The 24,483-nt window shown below is 41.7% G+C and overlaps 2 protein-coding genes across 8 annotated transcripts; one reads left to right on the forward strand and one right to left on the reverse strand.

The window, feature by feature from the left end:
• Window positions 1-53: 53 nt before the first annotated feature.
• On the forward strand, window positions 54-24,378 carry cybc1 (cytochrome b-245 chaperone 1). Of its 5 annotated transcripts, XM_079491819.1 has the most exons (8): window positions 54-138; window positions 16,069-16,141; window positions 17,640-17,756; window positions 21,027-21,114; window positions 21,290-21,331; window positions 21,535-21,705; window positions 22,474-22,618; window positions 23,106-24,378. In XM_079491819.1, the coding sequence occupies exons 4-8, from the start codon at window positions 21,027-21,029 to the stop codon at window positions 23,257-23,259; spliced, it is 600 nt and encodes a 199-aa protein (XP_079347945.1). In that variant the 5' UTR covers window positions 54-138; window positions 16,069-16,141; window positions 17,640-17,756; the 3' UTR covers window positions 23,260-24,378. The 5 variants fall into 5 exon arrangements, with proteins under 5 accessions (XP_079347945.1, XP_079347946.1, XP_079347944.1 ...); XM_079491820.1 differs by lacking the exon at window positions 16,069-16,141 and having other exon boundaries at window positions 58-138; XM_079491818.1 differs by lacking the exons at window positions 54-138; window positions 16,069-16,141 and adding an exon at window positions 12,328-12,463.
• Window positions 8,975-19,747, reverse strand: narf (nuclear prelamin A recognition factor). Of its 3 annotated transcripts, XR_013788732.1 has the most exons (13): window positions 19,417-19,747; window positions 18,628-18,700; window positions 18,450-18,518; window positions 18,148-18,276; window positions 17,851-17,983; window positions 17,552-17,686; window positions 16,518-16,636; window positions 16,137-16,266; window positions 14,764-14,836; window positions 13,692-13,829; window positions 12,294-12,451; window positions 9,350-10,916; window positions 8,975-9,250 (listed from the first exon to the last, which is right to left on the reverse strand). XR_013788732.1 is itself a non-coding variant. In XM_079491815.1 (12 exons), the coding sequence occupies exons 2-12, from the start codon at window positions 18,682-18,684 to the stop codon at window positions 10,654-10,656; spliced, it is 1,404 nt and encodes a 467-aa protein (XP_079347941.1). In that variant the 5' UTR covers window positions 18,685-18,700; window positions 19,417-19,747; the 3' UTR covers window positions 8,975-10,653. The 3 variants fall into 3 exon arrangements, 2 of the variants coding, with proteins under 2 accessions (XP_079347941.1, XP_079347942.1); XM_079491815.1 differs by having other exon boundaries at window positions 8,975-10,916; XM_079491816.1 differs by lacking the exon at window positions 19,417-19,747 and having other exon boundaries at window positions 8,975-10,916; window positions 18,628-18,818.
• Window positions 24,379-24,483: the final 105 nt, after the last annotated feature.

The raw sequence follows: 24,483 nt of genomic DNA on the forward strand, positions 1-24,483 counted from the left end.
TATAAGAACCGCCGCTGGGTGGACACTGGACTGCGAGCAGCAGCAGCAGCAGCCAAGGTGACAACTCGGAGCCAGCTGATCCACAGACGGGACGTGCAGATAAATCACCCACTAACTACTACACACGACACAGTACATGTAAGTGACTCATACACTACCACAGATGATTGGGTTAATCTTCAATTTAACGCGAAGAACATCAGAACAAGCATTATAATGGTACTAACCTAAGAACAAGCATGTTGTTGTTATAAACAGTAGTTATGCAGTGCAGTGCATCGACTAAAATGTCCGCATTAAACAAATCTATTGTTTAATAGTTCCGCCCTGCGCTGTGTACAGGCCAGAGTGTAGAGCTGGTGTAGACTCTGTAGAGTGGTACAGGCTAGATGATCATGATGATGATGAGGAGGAGGAGGAATCGGATGTTATAAATCAGAAATGGGGTGTGAATCTTGATACGGACGGATCGTGAGACTCGTGATATATATATGTCGTTAAAAAGCGAAGAAAAAGACCAGACGGACCACTACGGGACCAGACATTTGATATTAGCTTTTCTGGACCATAGATTCATTATCAGTGGTGTGAGTAGGCTATATGTAATAATTGTCCGTCACACACACCATATATGGTTGCCAATCCATCATGCCTGCCTTATTGTGACATCACCTTTACGTCATGGAGACCCTTAGATCTCCATATATGGATCTGACCTCGTGACATCACGTGACATCATGGAGACCCTTAACGCCTCCATATATGGTCACGCTGCAACTCTTGTTGATCTGACCTCATCAAACCCTGTACACTCGAGACACGCTCCATATACAGTATGGCCAGTACAGAATTTATTCCATATGTTGATGGAATAACATATGGCATGACCCCCCATGCCAAAATGCAGCAGTCTGCCGTCACCCAGGCCGCCAGGCGGATGCGTGCTTCTCGCCCTCAGGGCGTCTTTACTGTATGCTACTCAAGCAGTCAAGTAGGCCTACTACAGTACTCTTTGAGGTACTTTACTGGAGTATTTCCAATTTTCAATACTTTTACTTCTACTCCACTACTATCTAGACAAATATTGTACTTTTTACTCCATTGCAAATATTTGAAATTTCAAAACCACTTCAACCCTATAATTATATACTTTGCTTTGGCGACGCGTTGTAAGCGTGTAGATCTGCTATTTCCAGAGGATTTTTATACATGACAAACTTGTGAAATGGGACATACTGTATATACTGCATAATGAGGCACTTTAGTACTACTCAAGTACATTTTGAACACCAGACTTGTACTTGTAGCCTATTTCTTGGTATTGATATTTACTAAGGGGCGACTCACACGGTCGCAACAGATTGATGTATGCTTGTTGTATGAGATGTATAGCTGATGCAAGCTCGCAATGCATTTCCAATGGGAGTCACATGGTTTGACACAACATTTGTGTTGTATGAGGGGGGGGGGGGCAGTCGAAACACAGCCGAAAGCCATACAACAGCTTGTAGTCCAAAATGTTGTGGACTACAAGCTGTAGTATGTGACTTGACTTCCATTGGAAATGCATTGGGGCGGCCATGACACTTACATCTTGCTTACATCTAGCATGCATCAATGTTGTATGCTAGATCGAAAGGTGTGAGTGAGGCCTTAGGCCTATGTAAAGAAGTGTCAGTAGGCTTCTTCCACCATGATCATGCTGGCCTATATAGAAAACCATTAACACCACTGTTGGTTAGACAAACATAATAATAAGACCACAGCAGTCTTTAGTTGAGTAAGCTGGTTTCAAAATCACTTCATGACACACTAATGAACTGATTGAACACAAACATTTAATAAACAATATATGGAGGGGATAACTGAAGTTATATGTGCACGTTTTAGAATGATGGCTTGGCATCATATCACATGCCTTTACAGTTTGCTTTATTATATTAATAGGCCTATTATGTTTACCTTAGTCCTTGGGCTACCATGCAGCAAAGTGAGTTAATATGCATTCTACGGTATGTTGCTGTATTGCATCAAATTGCACACCAATTTCACCCCTGATGGCCAAGACGTCGTGTCACTATATGTCGGTGTTTTAACCCATTTTGACCTGAGATCAGATTCTAAAAAGGTCTTCTACATCCTGACAGTTTTCTGAAAAAGCTATGTTTCTATGTCAGTCGTTCTTCGATTTTTCTAAAATAGCAGATCTACAAGTTCATAGCGCGCCACTCGGTGGCGCGCTATGAGCTTGTAGATCTGCTATTTTTCAATAGCTAAAGTATAACATAATGCTTAGTTAAAACACCAAAAGGGGTAAATAAATAAAACACTGTGGAGCAGAGCTGTTGTGCGGACTTCCTTTCTTTTACACCGCATCGACCTTTGTCCAGCGCACCAGCGAGGCACTGGGTGTGCACAACCCTCCTGTTTTTTAAACGCTTTACACCAATTTCTGCTCCCCAGCCATATATTTTGCTAAAGTGGTAACCTTTCGAACCGAAAGGTCTGAAGAAGGCTTTTTTTTCAGCCTCCTTTGTCATTGTATGCACCAAAAGCAGGATGTGGTTTCTGTCTCTGTGACTCATTTAGTCACACACAGGTTGACAAAAGTCAAAACTGAGACAAAGAAAAAGCACAAGCAGAGGAACAATTCAACAACACCTGCACATCTGCAATATGTTCCTTTCAGCTGCATTCTGTTATGCTCCAGATGATGGGGACTTGACAGTTCATAAGAATAATGTACATTGAGAATATTCTGTCTCCCTTCAGAATGACATAAATATGTCTGAAAATCACAGCTATTTAGAGAGGAGAGCTGTTGTGTTGTCTGAGTATAGGTGAACAGTGGACACCTGTTCTGTTGATGCCCTTGTGGTTGTGGGTCAAGCCTTGGTTTATTTCTTGCTGGTGGTATGTAGTTCTTTCTAACCTGTGTAGACCTTGCTGGACTGTCTGAGTTGCATCATTCTGTCCCGACGGTGGCATCCTGTCCATTGACCAGATACGACACTGTGTAGACATAAATGAAACATGTTAAGGACAAATCCTCTCATAACGAAGTGGTTCAAGCATTACTGTCATAATGTTCACTAGATTCCTATTTTAACCTTTATACGGTTACTCTTTTGTTACTCTTATATTTTACACTTTTTTCTTCCCTCTATGCAAATTATTTATTTCCTTTCCTGTGAACATAGTAAATTACAGATCGGAGAGTAGTTTACTCAAACAATTATTTATTGAATTCCATCATCTGTAAATACTTGCCCCCTCTGCATCTCCACAGCAGTGTTCCAATGAAGATGAGGAGAATGACAGAGAATGAGGTCACACTTAGGACAACCAGGGTGAGATTGTCAACATGGGGAGTGTTCTCAGTATGGGACCCACAGCTGTGCGCCCGCCTTGTGCCTATATGACACACATTTGGAGAGATGATGTACTTGTTTGAAACGTAAAGTATTCAGCCAGAAGACCTGAGTCCGATTCTACAAATGTCTTCTTATTCCTACAAAGTTTTCTGAAGAAAAACAACATGTGTTGCTAATGCTATATATCAGTGGTGCTCAAACGTTTTCATGTCAAGGACCCCAAAATTATATGTAGGCTATTTCACCGCCGACACCCCCCATCTCAAAATATTTTGTGCGAGGAACCCCCAGAAGCAAAGATTTTTTTTAATTGTTCGCTTAAAAACACATAGGCCTACATAAAATTATATTCAAAGATTTGCACAATTGTCACGATTTTTTAAAGATGGAGTGCTGTGATTGTTGTACTTTTTCTATTTTGCACGTGTCTATGGAGTTAATATACCCCCAGGTGTGGTTATAATATTCAAATATGTCTTCCCTTAAAAGCTGAAATAACACCATTTCAGTGACATCATAACCCTAACCCCTCCCACATTATCATACAACAGGTGTGAGTGAGGCTTAAGTTCAGGTGGGTGGTGCTAAGGTGAAAACCAGGTATACTTAATGAACAACTGGTGACAACTGGTGGCCACATAAAAACATATTTTTAAAACTTTCTGTACACTTTTTTTGAAAGAAATCTTTCTCCTAGTATAATCACGGCACTCCATCTTTAATATCCAAAGCATAAAATAATAAATTGTCTTTTTATTTTTGTATTTACCTCTAACAATTAGAATTGTGCCACTGCTGTGAAACTCTGTCTCGGACTCTGTAGAATAACTCCAGTGGCAGATGTATTGGTCTGTGTCCTCCACAGCCAGCCGAGACAGCCGCAGGGTGACGCTACATCCATGGCGGTGTTCAGGGTTTGGAACCGCACCAACCCGGCCACGGTAGTTCTTATGTTCGGTCTGCTGTTGGACGGCTCCATTTAGCAAAGAAAGGTACACAACTTCTCTGTTGCCGTGGAAGCGACCCCTCAGGGAGAGCCCCTTTGGCCCAGGGAAAGATGTGGTGGAGCACTGGATCTCAGCAGAGGAGTTGACTCCCACCGAGGTGATGGCAGATGGCTTCTGGGAAACTGTCGGGGACACAAATAGCTGGCACTGTGGACCTTAGCTGTGGACCAGTGATTCTCAAACCTTTTTTAATTTCAAGGACTCCATGGGGTCCATTCAAGGACTCTATGGGTCCATTTGTATAGTCTGTAAGTGTCGATTTGGTTCCTAGCTAACCATCAAGCTGGGGACCCCCTGGAACCACCTCAAGCAGTACTGGGGTTCCCCGGACCCCACTTTGAGAACCACTTCTGTGGACTACAGACATACTCAAAAACACACTGCTCTCTCCTAGTAAAATCACGCTCACCAGTTTTTCACTTGAAAATGTACCCAAATCCATTTGTGACAAAATTGGTTCAACCTTTGCACTCTCAGAGATGCAGCCTGTACTGATGATCGTACTGGGAAAAGTGCCAGAAGTTAGCATGATTCCTATTCATAACACATGCATATTCTTTCTAAAGATGAAGAGTTTGAGACTGCAAAGGAAGTGACAGATATATGTCCTTGAAGATATCTTCCTTTAATCATAATCAATGCTCTCTCTCTCTCTCTCTCATACACTTACACACATCATCTGTTTTGATTAACACTAACAATAATTACTTTTACATCAATGATAATGGACTGTACCTACAGTACTAAAACTACAGCAGTATGTAGACAACCCCACCAGGAGAGTTCAGCTGAAGTTAAAGGAGAATTCCTTACTAGAAGGCTTTCTTACCTTTATTTGTAGTTATGTCCCCACCAAAGAGGTCCAGGTGTTATTTTGTGCAAATGTGTATTATTGGCTATTTCCCCTACCATAAGCCCTGAATGAATTGCATTGAATTGAATGGGGCTATGGGGTGTTGTGCTAATTCGCTTATTTCCATCGCTCATTTTTTTATAATATATCCTCTCTTCATAATGTAAATAGTATCCCAAGCGGCACACTTTACTACTTAGTTCGATGGAAATTAGCACAAAAACCCAACCCCCATTGAGGGCTTGTGGTAGGAGAAATACCCAACAATGCACTTTTGCACAAAATAACACCTGGACCTCTTTGGTGGGGACGTAACAACTACAAATAAAGGTAAGAAAGCCTTCTAGTATGGAATTCTCCTTTAACACTGTGCGCATTGTGTCTAGGCTTAATGTAAATCGCTCTGGATTAAGAGCGTCTGCTAAATGCCTAAATTGTAAATTGTAAATTGTAGGCAGGGACCAACCACTAATATAGGCACACACTCACCTGTCCCAATGACCACTACAGGTGTGCAGACAAGTAATCCCAAAAGACAGCTCCACATCTCCATCTCTCAACTTGGGCTGCAGGGACCTCTGTAAGACCTCTGTTAGTCTGTGAGACAGTACTAACTACAAAGTCTCAAAAGCACATATAGGCCTACTGTCTGCAAGTGTGACATGCTGAGGAAGTGTGTTTGTGATTTGCGTCATTTGCGTTTGTGGTTACTGTAGTGACTTGTGTCACACGGCGAGACGGGAGAGAGATGAGAGAGATTGTGTGCGTATATACAGTACGTGCACCAAACTGCTACACCTCTTGAATGACTTAATGTTGAAATCTTTGTCTTTTACAAACCATTATTGTGTACTTTTAAGTCTAATACCAATTTGAGATGTTATCAAGCATTTAGCCTATATATATAGTGACAATACCCGCTAACCTCAGAACAGTGTGACTTCTATTTATACAAGGAACCAGTTACTAGTTAATATCTTTTTTTTTTATAAAGATTTGTTTTTGTCTTTTCTTCCAATAACATGGCAAACATACGGTAAATAAAAAGGAAAAATAAAACCAAAGCAACCAAATGTATTAGGCGATCCTATTATACTATTGTACACCCTTACCTAATTAAATGACTCTTCGACCAAAAGCATGACCTGATGAGGTCCAGATGGAAATCAAAAGTAGTAGAGATGCATAGGAACAGAGAATAAATCTATATTCTCAAAGCCTTGTTGCCCAAGCAAATAATTTGCTGCATGGGCCACTAAGGCTTTGTCAAGAGGTTTTAGTATTTTTAATATACTGCAGCTGCAGATGAACAGGTGTGTTTCAGGCCATCATCCGGGATAAAGTATCTAAAAAATCTTAGATACTTTTGCCCTAGGTAATCTTCCTAGGAATAATTGTGTGAATTGTGTGAACTGTAAGGATTAAGGGTGATTCTTTCCTACACCCCCGGCCCATACAGGCAAAAAGATAAGTGAGGAGGATTACTTGTAAAACCGAAATGTGTTGTGTTTCTTTTAAAACATCCTTGTGGTTTCTGTTACATTGGAAAAAAACAAAGAGAACTAAAGATCAGAATCTGTGAACATAAAAGTAACATCAGAAACAATGATGAAAAATCCCCGGTAGCTATAGGCACTTTGATGCCACAGGACATGAGGTCTAAGAGGTTACAGAGACCTTTAACCCATATATGTGTCACCTAAACCATATGTGTCACCTAAACCACTGGTGGCGGTGGCTCAGGGGTAGAGTGGCTGGATGGTAACCGCAAGGTTGCCAGTTCAGAGTTAGTGTCGAAGTGTCCTTGAGCAAGACACGGAACCCCTAATTGCTCCTGATGTGCTGGTTGGTGCCTTGCATGGTTTCCGCTGCCATCGGTGTATGAATGTGTGTGTGAATGGGTGAATGTAATGCACAATCCATGTAAAGCGCCTTGGATAAAGGCGCTATATAAATGCACCATTTACCATTTAACCATTATTTTAAACTTTAGCTGTTCAAAAAGAGTAGATCTATAAGCTCATAGCACGGCACCGGGTGCTGCGCTACGACAGTAAACACGATTGTTTAACAACGTTACACACTGACAGCATTTGTGACACAAAATGTTATTTGAATCTGACCAGAGAGAGATTGAAGCTTGAACAAAGGCTGCCGTCAGCCAATTTGTTTTGATGTGCATCTGTGCACGACATAGGAACTCATAAACTTGGCATTTGGGTGTCATATTTGTCATAATGTCCTTGACATTATAAAATGCAACCGACTCGCTCTACATTTGCAGACACCAACCATTCTCAGCATTTGCACACGTTTATGGGTGGGACGTTTCTCTTACCTCCCAATTCGATACAATATTGATACCTAGGGTGCCGATTAGATTTACTATAATTTGACCGGCCTTTGGCCGGTCTCACTCTAGTGCCACGCCACGCCATCCAGTGTACTGTACCATACTGTACCGTACTGTAGCAGGCTGTACTTTAGCAGGCTGTACTGTACCATACTGTACCGTACTGTAACATACTGTACTGTACCGTACTGTGCCATACTGTACCGTACTGTACAGTACTGTACTGTGGTGCAGAGTTCTTCTTTTAATGCTTTCAGCATTCCTGACTGAGATCAAAACGTTGAAAGCATCAATAATAATTAAAAAAACTGGAGCTGAGAACGAGATTTTATCATTTTCTACTGTTGCTCTGTCATTTGTCCAGCACCTAAATAGCCTCACCTGGCCTCGCTCAGAGCAGATATGACTGCTATTCTGAGTTCAATTAACACTGGGGATTTTACCATGTACACAACATACAGTACTTTATAATGTCATAAACCTATTCACAAGTTGTTGACAAAATGAGTCTTCAAAGCTTTTACAAGGAGCCCTTTGCTGAGAGAGAGATGAAGCAGGGACCTGGGCCCCAACTACATATTGTAATGTTGGATTCATGTTAAAGGAGAATTTCGGGCTAGAAGGCTTTCTTACCTTTATTTGTAGTTGTTACATCCCCACCAAAGAGGTCCAGGTGTTATTTTGTGCAAAAACGCATTATTGGCCATTTCCCCTACCCTAAGCCCTCGATGGGGCGTTGGGTTTTAGTGTTAATTCGCTTATTTCCATCTAAATAAGTAGTAAAGTGTGCCGCGTGGGATACAATTTACATTATGAAGAGAGGATATATATAATAAAAAAATGATTTTTGAGGAGAAGGCTTTTCGATGGAAATAAGCAAATTAGCACTAAACCCAACGCCCCATAGAGCGTTGCAGTCCCGCCCCCTCGAGAGACCCGGAAAATAATTCCCCGTTCATTTTCCTCATAGACTTGAGGAAAGTCTATGAGGACTTTGGCTTTGTACGCTTATAAGGTCTTTAAATACTTTTTGAAATGTCTATGGGAAAAATGCATTGGGAATTATTTCCTGGGCCTGGCGTCGTAGGGGCGGGACTGCGACGCTCTATTAAGGGCTTATGGTAGGGGAAATAGCCAATAATGCGTTTTTGTACAAAATAACACCTGGACCGCTTTAGTGGGGACGTAACAACTACAAATAAAGCCCGAAATTCTCCGTACATTTTTAGACATTTTACGACTTAAACCCTCAATACTTAGTAAACCTAACCCCTAACACTTTACTATGACTTATAGGGTGGTTCATATCACTGGAGGGAAAGACCTTTAACAGTGGATGCATTTGATTTCAACATCTTTCATCCAGAAATGACACCACAGCCGTTCACTTCTTCAAATATTTTAGTGCTCAACATGTATGAAGAAGAACACAAAAAGCAAAACAATACAAATATAATTGTTTGGACGTCTTTGTCTAACGAGAAGGACAAAAGAATACAACTTTAAAAGTGACAAATGAAAGAGCTGTGATAAATAGAGCTGAGCCAGAAGGCAGAGCTCTCTGTCTAGTGTCTGTCTTACAGAGCAATCTTTGACCGAAAAAATAAGTTTGCGGATACAAGCAGCCAAAATGAGTTTTTTCAGACGGGTGGCTGGCATCTCCCTTAAGCCCAAGCCACACCAAAGGGTCAGGTTGGGCCAAAACGGCTTTTAAGGTAGACCACACCAATGCAACTCAATGAGTTGCATTGGTGTGTTTTACCTTAAACAGTTTTGTCCCAACCTGACCCTTTGGTGTGGTTTGGGCTTTAGAGATGGGGTGAGAAGTTCAGTCACACGAGAGAGACTCAGAATAGATCCGCTGCTTCTTTGCTTGGAAAGGAGCCAGCTTAAGTGGTTCGGGCATCTAGTAAGGATGCCTCCCGAGGGTCTCCCTAGGGAGGTCCTCGATGCACGTCCCACTGGGAGGGCCTCGGGACCCCGCGACCCAACTACGGATAAGCTGTTGAAGATGGATGGATGAAATGAAAGAGTCCTGTACCGCTTTTTCTTTTTTTTAGAATTAGATTCTTCATTTGGACGGCAGAACAAAACACTGGATTGGTAAAAAACAAATAATGATGACTTATGTCAAATCATAGTATTTAAAGCAGTGCAGATGCGGGAGATACTATTAAATATTCATACAGCAGCACCAGTTTTTGCTACCTAGCTGATGCACTATAAAATCATCAGTGTTAAGGCGGTGAACAAATGGAACCAATAGGACTCGCAAAGGGTCCATTTGGTTCCATTTGTTCACTCGGACTTAAGTTGACCCTGAGGATTTTGTGTACCTTTGCTCTAACTGAAATCACATGCATTTCAACTGCAGTCATCTTTACACACCGATTCATACACGACAATACAGACACAGATTTACCTAAGGTAGACTAACATCATGGTCTCAATCAAATTGGACCATCTGATTTCTAGTACGACTGGCTCCCAAATGTACATTCAGTTCCTTGATCTCCAGTTGCACCAAATAGGCCTACTTGAAAAAAGAAAATCATTTGTGGCTTATTGCTCTGTTGAGATTAGCATGGATAGTTGCAATCCACAGCCAATCAATAGCTAAGAAAGAAATGCTGGAGGAAATCGTTACCGGAGAATTATTGTGACCTTGTACCCAACAGTTTCTTTATTCCCAGCACAACATGTCTACGAGATGATGCACTCCCAGAAATGATACCGACAACAAAACCACTGTAGTGTTTCTTCCCCTCAGCAGTTTGTTTATAGGAAGTGTGTGTGGCTTTGCACTGTGGAGGACGCTCATTTCTACAGCCTTTGGCAGGACAGTGGCCATTTGTGGCCATTTGTTAAATCAGCAGGAGACATTGCCCTCCTGTGGCCGAAGGGAGGAATGACAACTTTGAATGGTCCTCAGCTTATATCTTATGGACGCACCCGGTGGCAATTATATTGGCACCGAATATTAGCTTTCATATTATGAAACGCGTTTCCACTCAATATGAAGCACTGAGTGCTGCTTCCAGCACTCACACTGACTCACACACATCCTCACCACTGTATGTGTGGGGGCTGTGTGTGTAGCTGACTGTGATGTCTGTACTCTGGTTTCTTGTACTCTGTGTGCAGGAGAGCGTTGGCCTGCTTGGAGTCTTGACCCTCCAGCCAGTCTTGATACAGGGTGTGCAGGCTGGGATTGTGCTCCGGAAGACGTACCGGGAGGCTGCTGTACGCCTCCTCCATCTGCTGGACCAGGGCCTTGTCCGGCCGACCCGCCACCTCGCTCTCTGCCTGGCCACGGCCACTCAGACAGCCTGGGCACGAGGAGGACACACAGGGGGAGAGAAGAAAGAAGAGGGCGTTCAAAATGACCAGCTGCCGTCGATCTACAAGCTTAAAAAACAATATGTCGAAATATGTACGAGCTCACAACGCATTAACTTGTAGATCTAAAATGTACAGCATGCGATACCATCGCACTGGCACATGATTAAGGTTATGTTAATCGTAAGAATATCAACTGAAACGTGTCTGAAACCCAATAATGACAGATCGAAGGAGTATTTTTTACTTTAATCTAATTATAGTACAGGTTCGTGATATCTGATATCATGACGCTGGCTGAAAATAACCGATTCTCTGTGACAGCTAACAAAGTATAAAGAATGACATTGTAGTCCTATGTATTGATTATGTATGTACTTATTCAAGGGCAACAATTTTGAGCCAATAAACCTGCATTCATGCCGTGGTTGTATGCAGTATTGCTAACACGGTTACACAAAACAAACGTTTATTTGAAAAGTCATCAAAACCTACTTCCAGGCCGCCTCCCTACTTCCTTCATAGGTTTTACCGATGATACCAATTAAGGCTCTGTTCCATTTAGTGTGTAGTGGTTCTCTAATGTTTTAATTTCAAGGACCCCCATAACACACACACACCGGTACGGGGCCATTTGGAACCCACTCAAGGACACTTTGAGACCCACCTGTGTTAGCAGAGTGTTTCCAGTGAGCCAACATGCACAATAGCAGCACCCTGACTCTGTTTGACCAGAATGGAACAGAGCCTTCATTAGTATCATCGGTAACACCTGTGAAGGAAGTAGGGAAGGGGCCCCAAAATGGCGTTTGTGCCAGTGATTTTGGCAGCAAATTTTAGTTTTAGTAATAGTCTCTTGAATAGCTTTCTTGTATAGCTTTCATTTAGTTTTAGTCACATTTTAGTCACCTGGAATGTCTTAGCGTTAGTCTAGTTTTAGTCGACTAAATATAATACGATTTTAGTCGACTAAATCTAGTTGATTTAGTCGACTAAAATGTATTTTGGCGGGCCATGATGCCGTCGTAATGGCTGATTTTATACTTGCTGAAAATAGCCGATCTACAAGCTTGCGACGCGTTGTGAGCTTGTAGATCTGCTATTTTCAGCACGCAAACAAGTGTAAAATGACTTATACTGGATCTCTTGTCCACTATAGTCCCTTCCTAACATTTTAGTCTAGTTTTTATTTGTTGACGAAATTGCCAGTATATTTAGTCTTAAGTTTTAATCATCATAGCTTAGTTTTCATTTAGTTTTATCAGTGAAAAAAGGTAGTCGACGAACATTTTTTCGCCTTAATTTTTGTAGACAAACAACACTGGTGTGTGTGTGTGCATGCATAGAGCCCATTGTCAAATCGTTACCTCCGGGGCAGGACAGCACCTCCACCAGCTGGTACGGCACGCGGCCCTTCCTCATGCGGTGCACCAGCGTCTGGATGTTCCTGAAGCCGTAGACGGCGGCAAACTGCAGCAGGGTCTCTCCGTCCCGCTCCAGACTCACTTCCTGGAAGTCACGGTTCCTACAGCACACGGTACAATTCTCAGGGTTAACCCATTTTGACCTGAGATTCAGATTCTGTCTTCTACATCCTGACAGTTTTCTGAAAAAGCTATGTTTCTATGTCAGTCGTTCTTTGATTTTTCAAAAATAGCAGATCTACAAGCTCATAGCGCGCCACCGAGTGGCGCGCTACGAGCTTGTAGATCTGCTATTTTTCAATAGCTAAAGCATAACATAATGCTAACACCAAAAGGGGTTCCCGCCCAAAATGGGTTAATTTAACCTATAGAGGGTATGCACATGCATAAAGTGTGGCAGATCGAGTGGCAAAGTGAGTGACAAAGTGAATTTAATGTTGTTTAAAGTCATTTAATTCAATCAAATAGGACTTTTCTGTTTGATTGTATGGGCTGTCCAAGCCAGAAAGTAGTGTTTTGCCACTCAGTAGGCATTCCCGCATAACTTCCGGGTATGATGATGATGTCACGCGCATACCCTCTAACCTAACCTATTCTGGGTGGGAACCCATTTGTGTTTTTAAGCATTATCTTATACTTTAGCTATTTTTGAAAAATCGTGACAATGTGGCACAAATCTTTGAATATATGCCTTTCACAGAGAAAGTTTCTAACTAAAATCTTTGCTTCCCGGGAGGTCCCTGGAACAACATATTTTCAGATGAGGGTCGGCAGCCAATTACATATAATTTTTTGGGTCCTTGACATGAAATAGTTTGAGAACCACTGATACAGAGACATGAGTTGTTCCGAAAACTGTCAGGATTTAAAAAGCATTTGTAGAATCGTCCTCAGGTCTAAGTGGGTTAAGACCTGAGGCCTATTATAGAAATCTGTATTTTTGTGCAAAGATATGCTATTTTAAAATGGCCAACGCTAAAATCGAAAATGGCACAGATGCCAGTTTCAATGGGTTAAAGCTGTACTCTGCAAGATTTAACTCCTACCTGGCCCGGGACGTCACTCATGTATTTTGCATTGATTATGTTTCTGCATACATACTGTACAGTCAATGGCCATGCTTTGATCACAAGATCCTGGCCCAATTGAGTGGACGCAAAGATTGAATTGTGCAAATGTTGCATAATTTACCGTTAGCTGAATGACCCAAATTGTCCACTGTGTTGTCTGGCATATGTTGAACTGTCTTAATTATTAGTATTAGTATTTTCAATTCTGTTCTATTCTTTGTCTTGACTCTCTGTACATCCCTTACAATCGCACCCCCACCTGCTCTCTCACCTGAGGGTCTTGTATGTGATCTCGTGAACGTCGAGACCAAATAGTTCTTTGGCGGCGTGTTTGAAAACGTGTTCTAGAAAGCCTCCGGAGCCACGTCCCTCGTATCTCACCAGCCCAGGATCACCAGCCTCTCCCAACCTACAGGACAAGGGAACTTTGAAGTTCAATCTAAAATTGAAAACAGTTATAAGGGCCTAGCAAACGGGGAGCGATAAAACGCGCCTATAGTTCATTTTCAATGAGACCTGCGTTTTTGCTCTGAGAAGTCGCGGTGCGACAACGCAAGCGTATTTACGTGAGCGCGGTCCCGTGTTTTTTTTCTTACGCTTGCGTTGTTGCGCCCCTCTTCAACAGACTTGTGTTGATCCAGGCAACAACGCCTGCGTTCCTCGCTTCACGTTTGCAAGGCCCTATAAACGGCTGTGTGGCTTCCCCCTAGTAGGCTACCTTCACATTCAGTAGATCCTGTGATCTTTTGTGGCCAGATGTAATTTCTTGGGGTCTAGTAGGACTATAGTAAATAATAAAAATCACACCCGTGTGAACTGAGTGGTGCAACTCCCCCCCCCCCCCCCCCCCCTCCCTCTCTCTCACATTAGCAGGCAACAGTGCAGCACTATCTCTCTCTGTTTCTGGCACAACAGCACCCCTACTGGTACTCATGAGTCACACATGAGTCACACACAAACATAGTCACACACAAACATAGGTTAACACGGACATTGCTGTTCCTTGGAGTGGTTGCACCACTCAAAAAAAATAAATTGCTATAACATTTTGTAAAAAAATACATATTTAGCCCCATGCTCGACTGCCCCCGCCCCCCTGTCAAAAACAGCTAAAATCCCTAAAACGAAAGAAAGCGGCAGATGAAAAAAGATTAACTCATCTTTTACTTTCTCTAATAACAACCTAAAACATGAACCTTGGTTGAAAAAAACTAAAGTTGTCCTTTAACTTGGTTTAGTGGGGAAAAACTTCTATGGGGAAAAATGAATAGGGAATTATTTCCTGATGCCCTCGTGGTTCTGAAAGGGGTGGCGGGACTGCGACGCTCTTCTATAGCACTTACACATGATCTAGTGGAACTGAATCCAGCTCCTCCACGGACACCTGCCTCTGCTCCATCATGTAGAAGATCTCCCCTGCAACAGAGCAACGCATTTTAACCCATTTAGACCCAAGAACGATTCTACAAATGCCGTTTGCATTTTCTTCCACAGAACAGTGCACTAAACCTTTGTGAACTGTTCTGTGGAAGTGCATCAATGTTATCAGTTACTGGGAAGTCTGAAGTTAAGACATTGATTCCACAGAAAAGGGAGTTAGAATGAATCTCAGGTAAGTGTACCAGCTTGCCTGATTGAGTCATCAGTATTAGGAAATATGCCCATATATTCATGTCATGTGTCTGTCTGCTCTATCAGTACTTTATATCAGTTAACCTGAGTTTAACCCATTTAGGCCTGACGTCGAAAGACGAATTAAAGAATTCTTCTAAATCCTCCAGTTTTCTGAAATAAATATTTTCACGATTTTTCAAAAATAGCAGACCTACAAGCTCATAGCGTGCCACTCGCCCATATCCCATCCCAAAACAACAGTGGTCCCCAGGTTGATTCTTAGTCAGGGTGGTGGTCCCTCTTTGACAATGAGTTAAACGCCTGCGCCAGGCGGAAGAAATGAGAAGTGAAATAAGAAACCATGTCTTGCTTAAGAAGGAAACAGGAAATGAGACGAAATTGGAGACTGCAGACAGAGATTTGTTGAAAAGGGTAGAAAAGGAAATGCACTGAAACTTCAGATAGGCAGTAATATGGAAATTATTTAAAATTAGATTATGTTTTCCATAACTGTGGAAAAGGTGACAGGAATTAGAATGGAATTGTACACTACAGTCATGACATCAGGAACCCAATCCTAACCTTCCCCCCTTGCAAGAATGTAAAGTGCGATAATAACAATGATGTATTGTGTGATGTATGTAAATGTATTATTAATAGAGCTGAGGGAACATAAACTGTAGCTCCCCGTTAGTGGTAATATAAACAGTCTGTGGTGAAAAAAGAGGAACTAACCAGGTGCTCAATGGAGATGGCAAAATGTGATAATGAGGTGGTACTGACACATTTGATGAGGAATTTGAATACGTAGAAGATTAACTTGATGATAATACAGTAACCACACATCATTGTAACTAGTTTTACCTGTTAACTCACGTCGGTAGCATCACCACATGTTTGTGCTTCGTCACGTAGTGTGACACGCCACAAGAGTAACATATTTCTAACTGAAAATAGGGTCTACGTGAGTCACGTCGACATGATTTATTAGTCAAATATTAGTCATGTTGACACTAATTGTTGTTTTTGTCAAGCGGCGTGGCCGTGTGATGTGGTGCAAGGATGCTGCGGTAGAGATGACGAGGAGAGATATGGTTCAGACCTGAGGTGAGGACACAGTCAACGTCCCTGCTCTCCAACAGACTGTTGTGGAATTCCTCTCTGACCGCCTCCAACTTCTTATCAAAGCATGGAGCCACCACCACATGGTACAACTTGTCTGCACTCAGCTTCTGCTCGGAAATGAAAAGAATCGGAATCAGGAATTCGGAGCTACGGCTATGTTCAGACTGGCAGTCCATTTCCAATGTCGGCAGACCATGGACGATTTTGTTCAAATTGGCTAATAGGACAACGCTCTTGCTGATATGACACCATCCAAAATACCAGACGATATAGTCTAATAACACTATCATTATGATATCGACATATTGCCCAGCCCTACCAATGCCATACACCATGAAAGCGTACAACCTATGCTGACCTGCTGCTTGGAGAAGTAGTCTTTGACCAGACAGCCCATGATCTGCTGAGAAGATCTGGCTGTGCAGATGTGAGGGGTGACCAGACTGCCCAGGATACGCTCAGCATACCGAATCCATCCTGAACAAACACACAGACACGCACAATCCAAGCTATAGTCTGGTAACATTTATAGGGGTTTAAATATAGTAAAAACAAAATAAGAAAATAATTCAAATTGTACTAGCCTATATTCCTGAAAAACAGAATATACACAACTGCGTAATCATACCGGCAAATATTAAACTAATTATGAAATGATGTTTAAAAATGGACAGAGCAAGGTCAATATTAAGGCCAGGGTATGGATGTATGCATTCAGGCAAAAGGTTGATGAACAAAAATCAAACGAGAGGCAGGGAACATTCTGCACTCTTGCTGGTATCTCTGGTGGAGGGAGTGGTGTGAGCTCGCCAGTCTATCTCTCTCCAACAGCACTCCACTGCTATCTCTCCCCTCACTAAAAGAAGCTCTCTCAGCCTCTTTACAAAATGTGGCCCGCAACCACAGGCTTTACATAGGGGCAGGGTCAGTAAGACACGAGAGCGAATAAGAACAAATAAATGATGTATAATATTAGAATAGGAAGGCATGTACCCGCACAGAGAGTGAACATGGGGTTGGGAAATTAAAGGACACGTTTAGCCCATTGACTGTGACTCATGGTATACTATACATAGTCCCTGTAGAAAATATATTTTATCATCCATGGCTTTTTAAAATGGTGACCAAAATACAGCTTGAGAAGCAGATACGTTTAAGGTCTGTATATCTATCACCTGAAAGTGTTAATTAACAATATCGTCTTAGTTACAAACAGCGATGTGATTTAAAAAACAAACAAAAACACATGCATTCATTAATATCCAGCGATATTTAATGGGCTAAACATGCCAGAGCAGCCGGACCCCCGGTGTGGTTCTTTAAAAGAAAGGAAATGAGAAAGGGGACCAGGACCATTAGCAGAGAGAGGCCTGACAGGGAGAGGAGATTAACCTGGGCACGATGAGGTAAACATGGGCAAGGCGTGGGAGTCATGGTTCCTCCTGCGGTACCTCTGAACAAACTCCCTCTGACTCTCCAGGATACTGAAGCCTGCCGCCAGAGTGGTGTCAAATACATACTGCACTCCTACGGAAGAAACGCATGGAGAGAACGAGGGAGGGAGAGAGAGACAAAACGGGAAAATGAGGCAAGAGAGGTGAGTGTTGAGCATCCACGATAGATACCAATGGGCACAGCACAGTTTTTAACACACACATATTATATTCTTCTGACACACACACACCCCTTACCTAGACTCTTGAGGAAGCCACAGAGCTTGTGGGTGGCCTCCGGAATGTCGAGGCCAAACTTGACAGCAAAGAAAGGCAGAGACTGGGGACACACTGAGACGACCAGCACCTTGTGTTTGGACACATCACACTTCTGACGAGGACAAAAAAAGAGACAATATGGTAGAGACAAATAACCTTTATGAACGGAAAACCAGGTGCCAGGTGTAATGCCTGATTTACGTATAGTTGGTTGCGCATCGGGTCACGCGTCAAAGATTTCCGATCTACAAGCATATGTGTGGTCCTGTAGTGTACCTTATTGAGGGCCAGAACTTGGTTCACCTCCTCCAGGCTCTGTTGGGATATCTTCTGGCTCTCCTCCTCCGACACACAGCCCTCACAGGACAGACAGGCACTTAGCAACACGGGAGACCCTTCACTCACCTGAGAACACGACAGAGAGGGTGGTGTGTGGAGGAACCCATATTTTAATTGTGTGTAGCCATGTAACAAACTTCTGATATATACTGAATTGTGCAACAGAAAGCGTATGGGGAGATTATAATAAATCTGCAATATATTTCTACTAAAGAAACAAAAAAACAACATGTCAATACCTCTCCATTGGATTCATGTTTCTCTTGGAGGGAGCTGATGTCGTCATCGTCACTCTGTTTCTTGTTGCACTGAAAATTGAACATTTACAGACAGAAACGTAAAGTAAGCAAAATGTTAGTTACACTTTCGCCCCACAGTCGTACACAATACAATTACATAATGTCACACAAGCTTTACCTGTTTTGTGCAATTCTCACACTTCTCCTTGCGCTTTGCTATGCTGAGCTCGGCCATCTTTCTTTGAGGTTGTCTGTGAATAATAGAATACCACACACAAATAGAACATCACAAATCAGCGTTCAGTTCCTCGGTGACACAAAGCAGTTCTGAGAGAGCGCTCGCTGAGGGCTGAGGATGACTGTCGATATGCATATTTACTGTACACACACACAGTTTTGTTTCGTCAACTCCACCCTAGACTAGAGCTCAGAGACGCTACTGTCCAATCAACAGCCACAGCAGGTAACCAGCTTTACAACGGTGAGTAAAGTCGTTTCCCGTCATCAAAATATAATGGCTCACAGTAATTATATATACAATGACAACATAAGAGCCACAAATCTCCTTGGTACATCACGACACGTTATGATTGTATGAGGGGAAAATAAGATGTGTGGACATGTTTTACCACAAACAATATTTGGACGTCACAGTCTCTAATTAGATAAATAAATTGATAAATGTATGAACTATATGATCCCAGAGAACAGAACACACATAATTCCTCTCTAGCCTTCTTCTCATGTTATTTCTGAATCAACAACAACACGTTAATAAGCTAATCAAACCCAACATAAGTGTGTGACAGAATTAAGACATGGAATTTTTAGTGTAATTCATATTATATTTATATCTAGGGAGTGAAAATCCTGCTGGTAACCTTAGGTAAACATTTCAACTGCATGGCAGTATAGTAGTTCAATAAGCATTACAATCCTGACAATGATCATATTCATCTCGACTCACCGGTTGATTTCTGTGGTATTAGTGTTATTGTTATGATTTCAGACAAAGACATGGAGGCATAGAAGTCACAAGGACAGCGCCACTTTGGTACGACACGGCCAGGTGAACTCAAGTATTAGTCATCCAGAAAATTCTGAAGAATCTGAGGTTAAATCGGACAGGTTTACCATCGCTGCCTCTAGTAAATAAATAGAACTCGGCCGGGCACCGTTAAGACGCCTATATATATAGCGATCTAAAATTCGTTTACAAGTCGGGGGTTATTGATAAATGTCATGAAGCTTCTTCTTCAGCACGTCTGACTCCATTGTGTGTTGTGTTCACCGGCGGCTCGCCATGGTCAGGGGCGCATGCGCAGAACCGCACTGTTACATACGAAAGTATTAATAATATAATTAATACAATACAATAATAACACAATGATAGACAATATTATTATTAATAGTATGATAAAAAATAATAATAATATGTATCTTTTAATAAAAATGCACAGGGCAAAACGCTGGGCAAAAAAAAGAACGAATCTACAAGCTAACTTGCGGGTCGCAATGCGACGCGTTGCTTGGCTTGTAGATCTTGTAGATCTAGCCTTTTTGGCCAGCGACGTCCAGCCTTCGTCCAATCAGAGTCCGTTAAAGCAGGAGGAAGTAGCACCCTCTTCAAAGTACAGCAGTTATGTGAAATGGAACGTGCAACTTCCTTGTAATGCACAAGGAAGGTAATGCAACAGAGACATTTCCCTATTTTAAACTAATACACGTATCGCTGAAGAAGAGAAGTTGAAGATTTTAAGGTAAGCTTAAAGGATAAATGAAGGCTTATCTATAAATGTGTATTATATTGTAAAAGTCCCTTTGACTGCAGCGGTCTTCATAGGGTCAGGGACAGTATTAGCCCGTCTCCGGACCCCCCGGGTTGAGCTCCTTTGGATAAGTCATGAAAATGTCAGAAACTTTAACGTAGGGTTCCGAAAGGAGCTAGGACAGTATAGTCTGCTACTTCATCAATGATCACTAGCATCACTCACCAATGCTGTCGGACTCGGGATGCCATTGTAACGTACATTACACAGGGTTGCTTCTGGACATGTAATTAGATTAGACTGTAATTAGATTAGAAGTGTATATTTGTATGTCTCTAAATGTTATGATGAATTGAACAAGGTGGACCATCTCTTGTAAACAAGTGTAGTGCTTTATTGGGTCGTCCACTCGCAGTTAACAGTTTTTGTATTGAGTTGTGCTTGAAATGTACTGTAATTCTGCAAACTGTTAAATACTTCAATCAACAGTTTGCAGAATTACAGTACAATTCAAGCACAACTCAACGACCAAAAAAGCATTACACTTGTTTACAAGAGGGTCTACCTTGTTCAATTAATCAAAAAATGTACTCTACTAATGTAGTCTTTTTAAAGTATGTAATATCACAGCCATTCTAGGGCTATAGCTGCATAGTGAGTCGAGAGCAGGCTCCAATGGCCCGGCTTGGTTTAGCTCTGGTCCATAGCAAGGACCTTTAGAAAGGAAATCATGCCCCTAGTTCTAGTATAATCTAATATTCAATGTAGAGGGATGATGCAGTGCTAAGATATGTTCTCTGTTCATCAGATGGGATACATGATGGTAGAGGAGCAGACTGCCACCCTGCTCCACTTGAAGAGGTCCCCTGGGATCCGATCCTGGTCTCTCCTTGTTGGTAAATTAGGCGTGTGTGTGTGTGTGTGTGTGTGTGTGTGCGCTTGTTCGTTTACAAGGTTTAAAAATAACTAATAATGACTCGAGTCACGGTTAAAGTTGTCTGGTCAGTGTCTCTCTCATTTGCCCTGGTCTTGACTTGTACTGCTTCAAAAGAGTTCTTTATCTGCTTTCAGGTATAGCATCGATTGGATTGGCCGCTGCATACTACAGCTCAGGTACACAAACAACACGTACCATAAACTATTAACCAGCCTATTGTCAATATAGCCCTGTTTAGGATGATACTAACTGCACTACTGTTTCACAGTATACCACTGTCCCAAATAGAGAAACATTCTGTTTGAACCTGTTTGGTGACTCCATGTCAGATGGTGTCACCCCATCATGTGTTTTGCTGTGTTTTATTTGGAACCAACAGACAGCATCCCGTGGAAACTCTTCTACGTGACTGGCTGCATCTTTGTGGCCATGCAAAACATGGAGGAATGGGAGGATGTTGTTTTTGACAAAACCAAGAACCTGATTGAGCTCAAGTCTTTCAGTCTGTATGCCCTTATCCTGACCTTGTGGAGGAGAGGACACGAGAAAGGTCAGTAACATCGGGAAGATGGGGCATAACTGATAATCCTGATGATACAGGACGGATGATTTCAATCCTAATTCATATTTATAATTCATGTCACTTGACAACAATAGAGGGTATGCGCGTGACATCATCATCAAACCCGGAAGTTATGCAGGAATGCCTACTGAGTGGCAAAAAACTACTTTCTGGCCTTGACAACCCATGCATCCAAACAGAAAAGTTGTATCTGATTGCATTAAACCACATTAAACAATGTTAAACTCACTTTGCATGTTGCTTTGCCACTCTATGTGCCATTCACTTTAAGCATGCGCATACCCTCTATAGCTGAGTGGTAGGCCTGTCACAATTATTACATAATCGCCTATTTTTGCATAATTGTTTATTGAAAAATGTTCATACATTTTCAAATCTTTTCAAGTAGAGAAATAGCCAAATAAACCGATCTACGAGCTCACAATGTATCGCTATTTTCCCTATATTCAAATGTTATGGGAATATAGTATACATTTATTCATTATGTAATTTCTTTGTATATTAAAGTTATTTGCCATATCTGCCCTGTGACTTTTGTTCACAAAGCCTAAAAGCCAAACAAATGTAATTTATGTTCCAATATCCAATGCTAAAAACACAATAGAATCGTTTGACGTGAGTGTCAATCTTCTTTCATGATCCATTTGTGACAGCCCTACTGAGCGGTATGGTCATAAATTAGGCCTACCACTTTCATCACTGAAGTGCCAAAATCTTTCTCCATCCATCTCTCAGCGGTGCTGGACCTGACGCATCTGCGAGATGTCTCTGTGCAGGAGGAGAAAGTTCGCTACTTGGGGACGGGCTATCTGCTGGTGCTGCGGCTCGCTACAGGTCTCTCCTACCCTCTGACACACACTGCTATGCTTGGTGGTCGCAGGTACTGTAACCACACCAGTTAAACCATGTTTTCAATTATTTCGGGTCAAGTCAATAAGTCATGTTTTCAATTATTTCGGGTCAAGTCAATAAGTCTTAAGTCATTCGAGGCAAATCCAGGTTAAGGTTCAGATTATTTTTTTTACTTTTCTCTACAGCTCTGCCCAATAATAATCAAATGTCCATGTACTGTATTGTTCTTTGAATAAGCTGTTGCTCCGGGATCTAATTACTGGGTCAAATGTGTGCAAAGTTTTGTTGCGTATTAAAGCAGTCAAGTTCCAAGTAAATCAAGTCTGACAGCAGGAGTCCTGAAGTCAAGTCAAAGACAATTTTTTTTTTGGTGTTAGTCGAGTCGGTCTCAATTCCGTAGCTGTACCAGATGTGTAGTAATGGGATTTCTTTTTATAGTTCTGAAAATAAGTGTCAATTCTGTACATTCATAATGAATCCAACTCTTTCTTCATGTTTTGCCAAATGGCTATCAGCGATGTGGAGGCAATTGGTGCATTGCTAAAGCGCTTCATAGGCCTGGAGGAACTCCAGCGACGCTGGCAGCAAGAAGAGGCAGAGTTCGTAGGGGAGGAAGACGAGGATGAAGATCTGGAGCATAGCAGTGACTCAGAGGATGAGGCAGATTAACTTTGATCTCTATGTGACTATTACCCTTAACTTATTGTAAATGGGTTCTAACACAGGGCTTTGATCATGCACGTCACGGAGAGTCTGCTTTCACGATGATATTATCATTCAATATTTCATACAAGGCCCTTGGGAACATTAATGGAATAATACCTTGAAGCATGTGCACTCAAAAGAACAATATTCTACATTCTACCGATGAACACAGTGTACAGTAAGGTTTTTATGTTACATGAAAAAAAAAGAGTCTGAATACCCTTTAAAGACAGTTTTGGATTACCTGGTACTGTTTTTTATTTTGAATTACATGAATGCATATCCTGGCGCAAGCATTCCTGGACCAATTACCACCCGAGATGTGTCTTCTACTGTATAGTTAGTTACTGTGCCTTTCCTACTGAACTGTAATAAGTATTTGTGGTTAAGCCATTTGAAAGTGCTTAGGTTTTTCCCACAGCAGAGGGCACGCCAGTGTTTTTCTGGACCACCCAGTTGATGATCACCTTTTGCATGTTTGTCTATTCCAATCCTCCATGAATGCATATGGCTGTGTAAACTATAATCAAGCATGAAGGATTTGCGTGGCTCAATCAAGGGTGATATGTGTGCCTTGACTGTTGCAACTGTTGCACTGCATTCACACTGGCAAAAGATTCAAAGATGCAAACTAAAGCTACAGAGCATATTTGTAGCTTTGTATCTGAAGTTGAGATTAGCTCAACGTTTTTGTAGCTTTTGCAGCAGCTACCAAACATCGGATCAGTGTTTTCGTCGACTAAGACGAAAAATGTTGACAAACTAAATAAACTAAGCTATGATAACTAAGACTAATTAAACTATTGAAGAGACTGACTAAAATCTAAATGTGCTGCCAAAAACACTTCCATTGAAAATGAACGGTTATCTTTGTATCTGCCCGTGTGAATGCAGCAATAGGATTTAACCAAAGAGTGAATCTCAGGCAAAAACCTGTTTGATATTGATGAATCAGGGCTTTATTATTAAATGTCTTTTACTTGCAGGAATTATATCAAAAACATTGTTTCATTGTCATTTCTGTGTGCACCGCACACATCCGCATTGTATTTGCACAGAAAAATAAATCAAATAAAACTTTGATTACATTTCATACTAGTGCCTTTTACAGCTCACAGCATGTTCCTCCTTCATTCATTCATCTGTGAAAGATAATGTAAATGGACCAGGGTAAAAGCCCTTGTCCCT

The sequence above is a fragment of the Electrona antarctica genome (genome assembly GCF_951216825.1).
Source record: "Electrona antarctica genome assembly, chromosome: 22".
Taxonomy (NCBI): domain Eukaryota; kingdom Metazoa; phylum Chordata; class Actinopteri; order Myctophiformes; family Myctophidae; genus Electrona; species Electrona antarctica.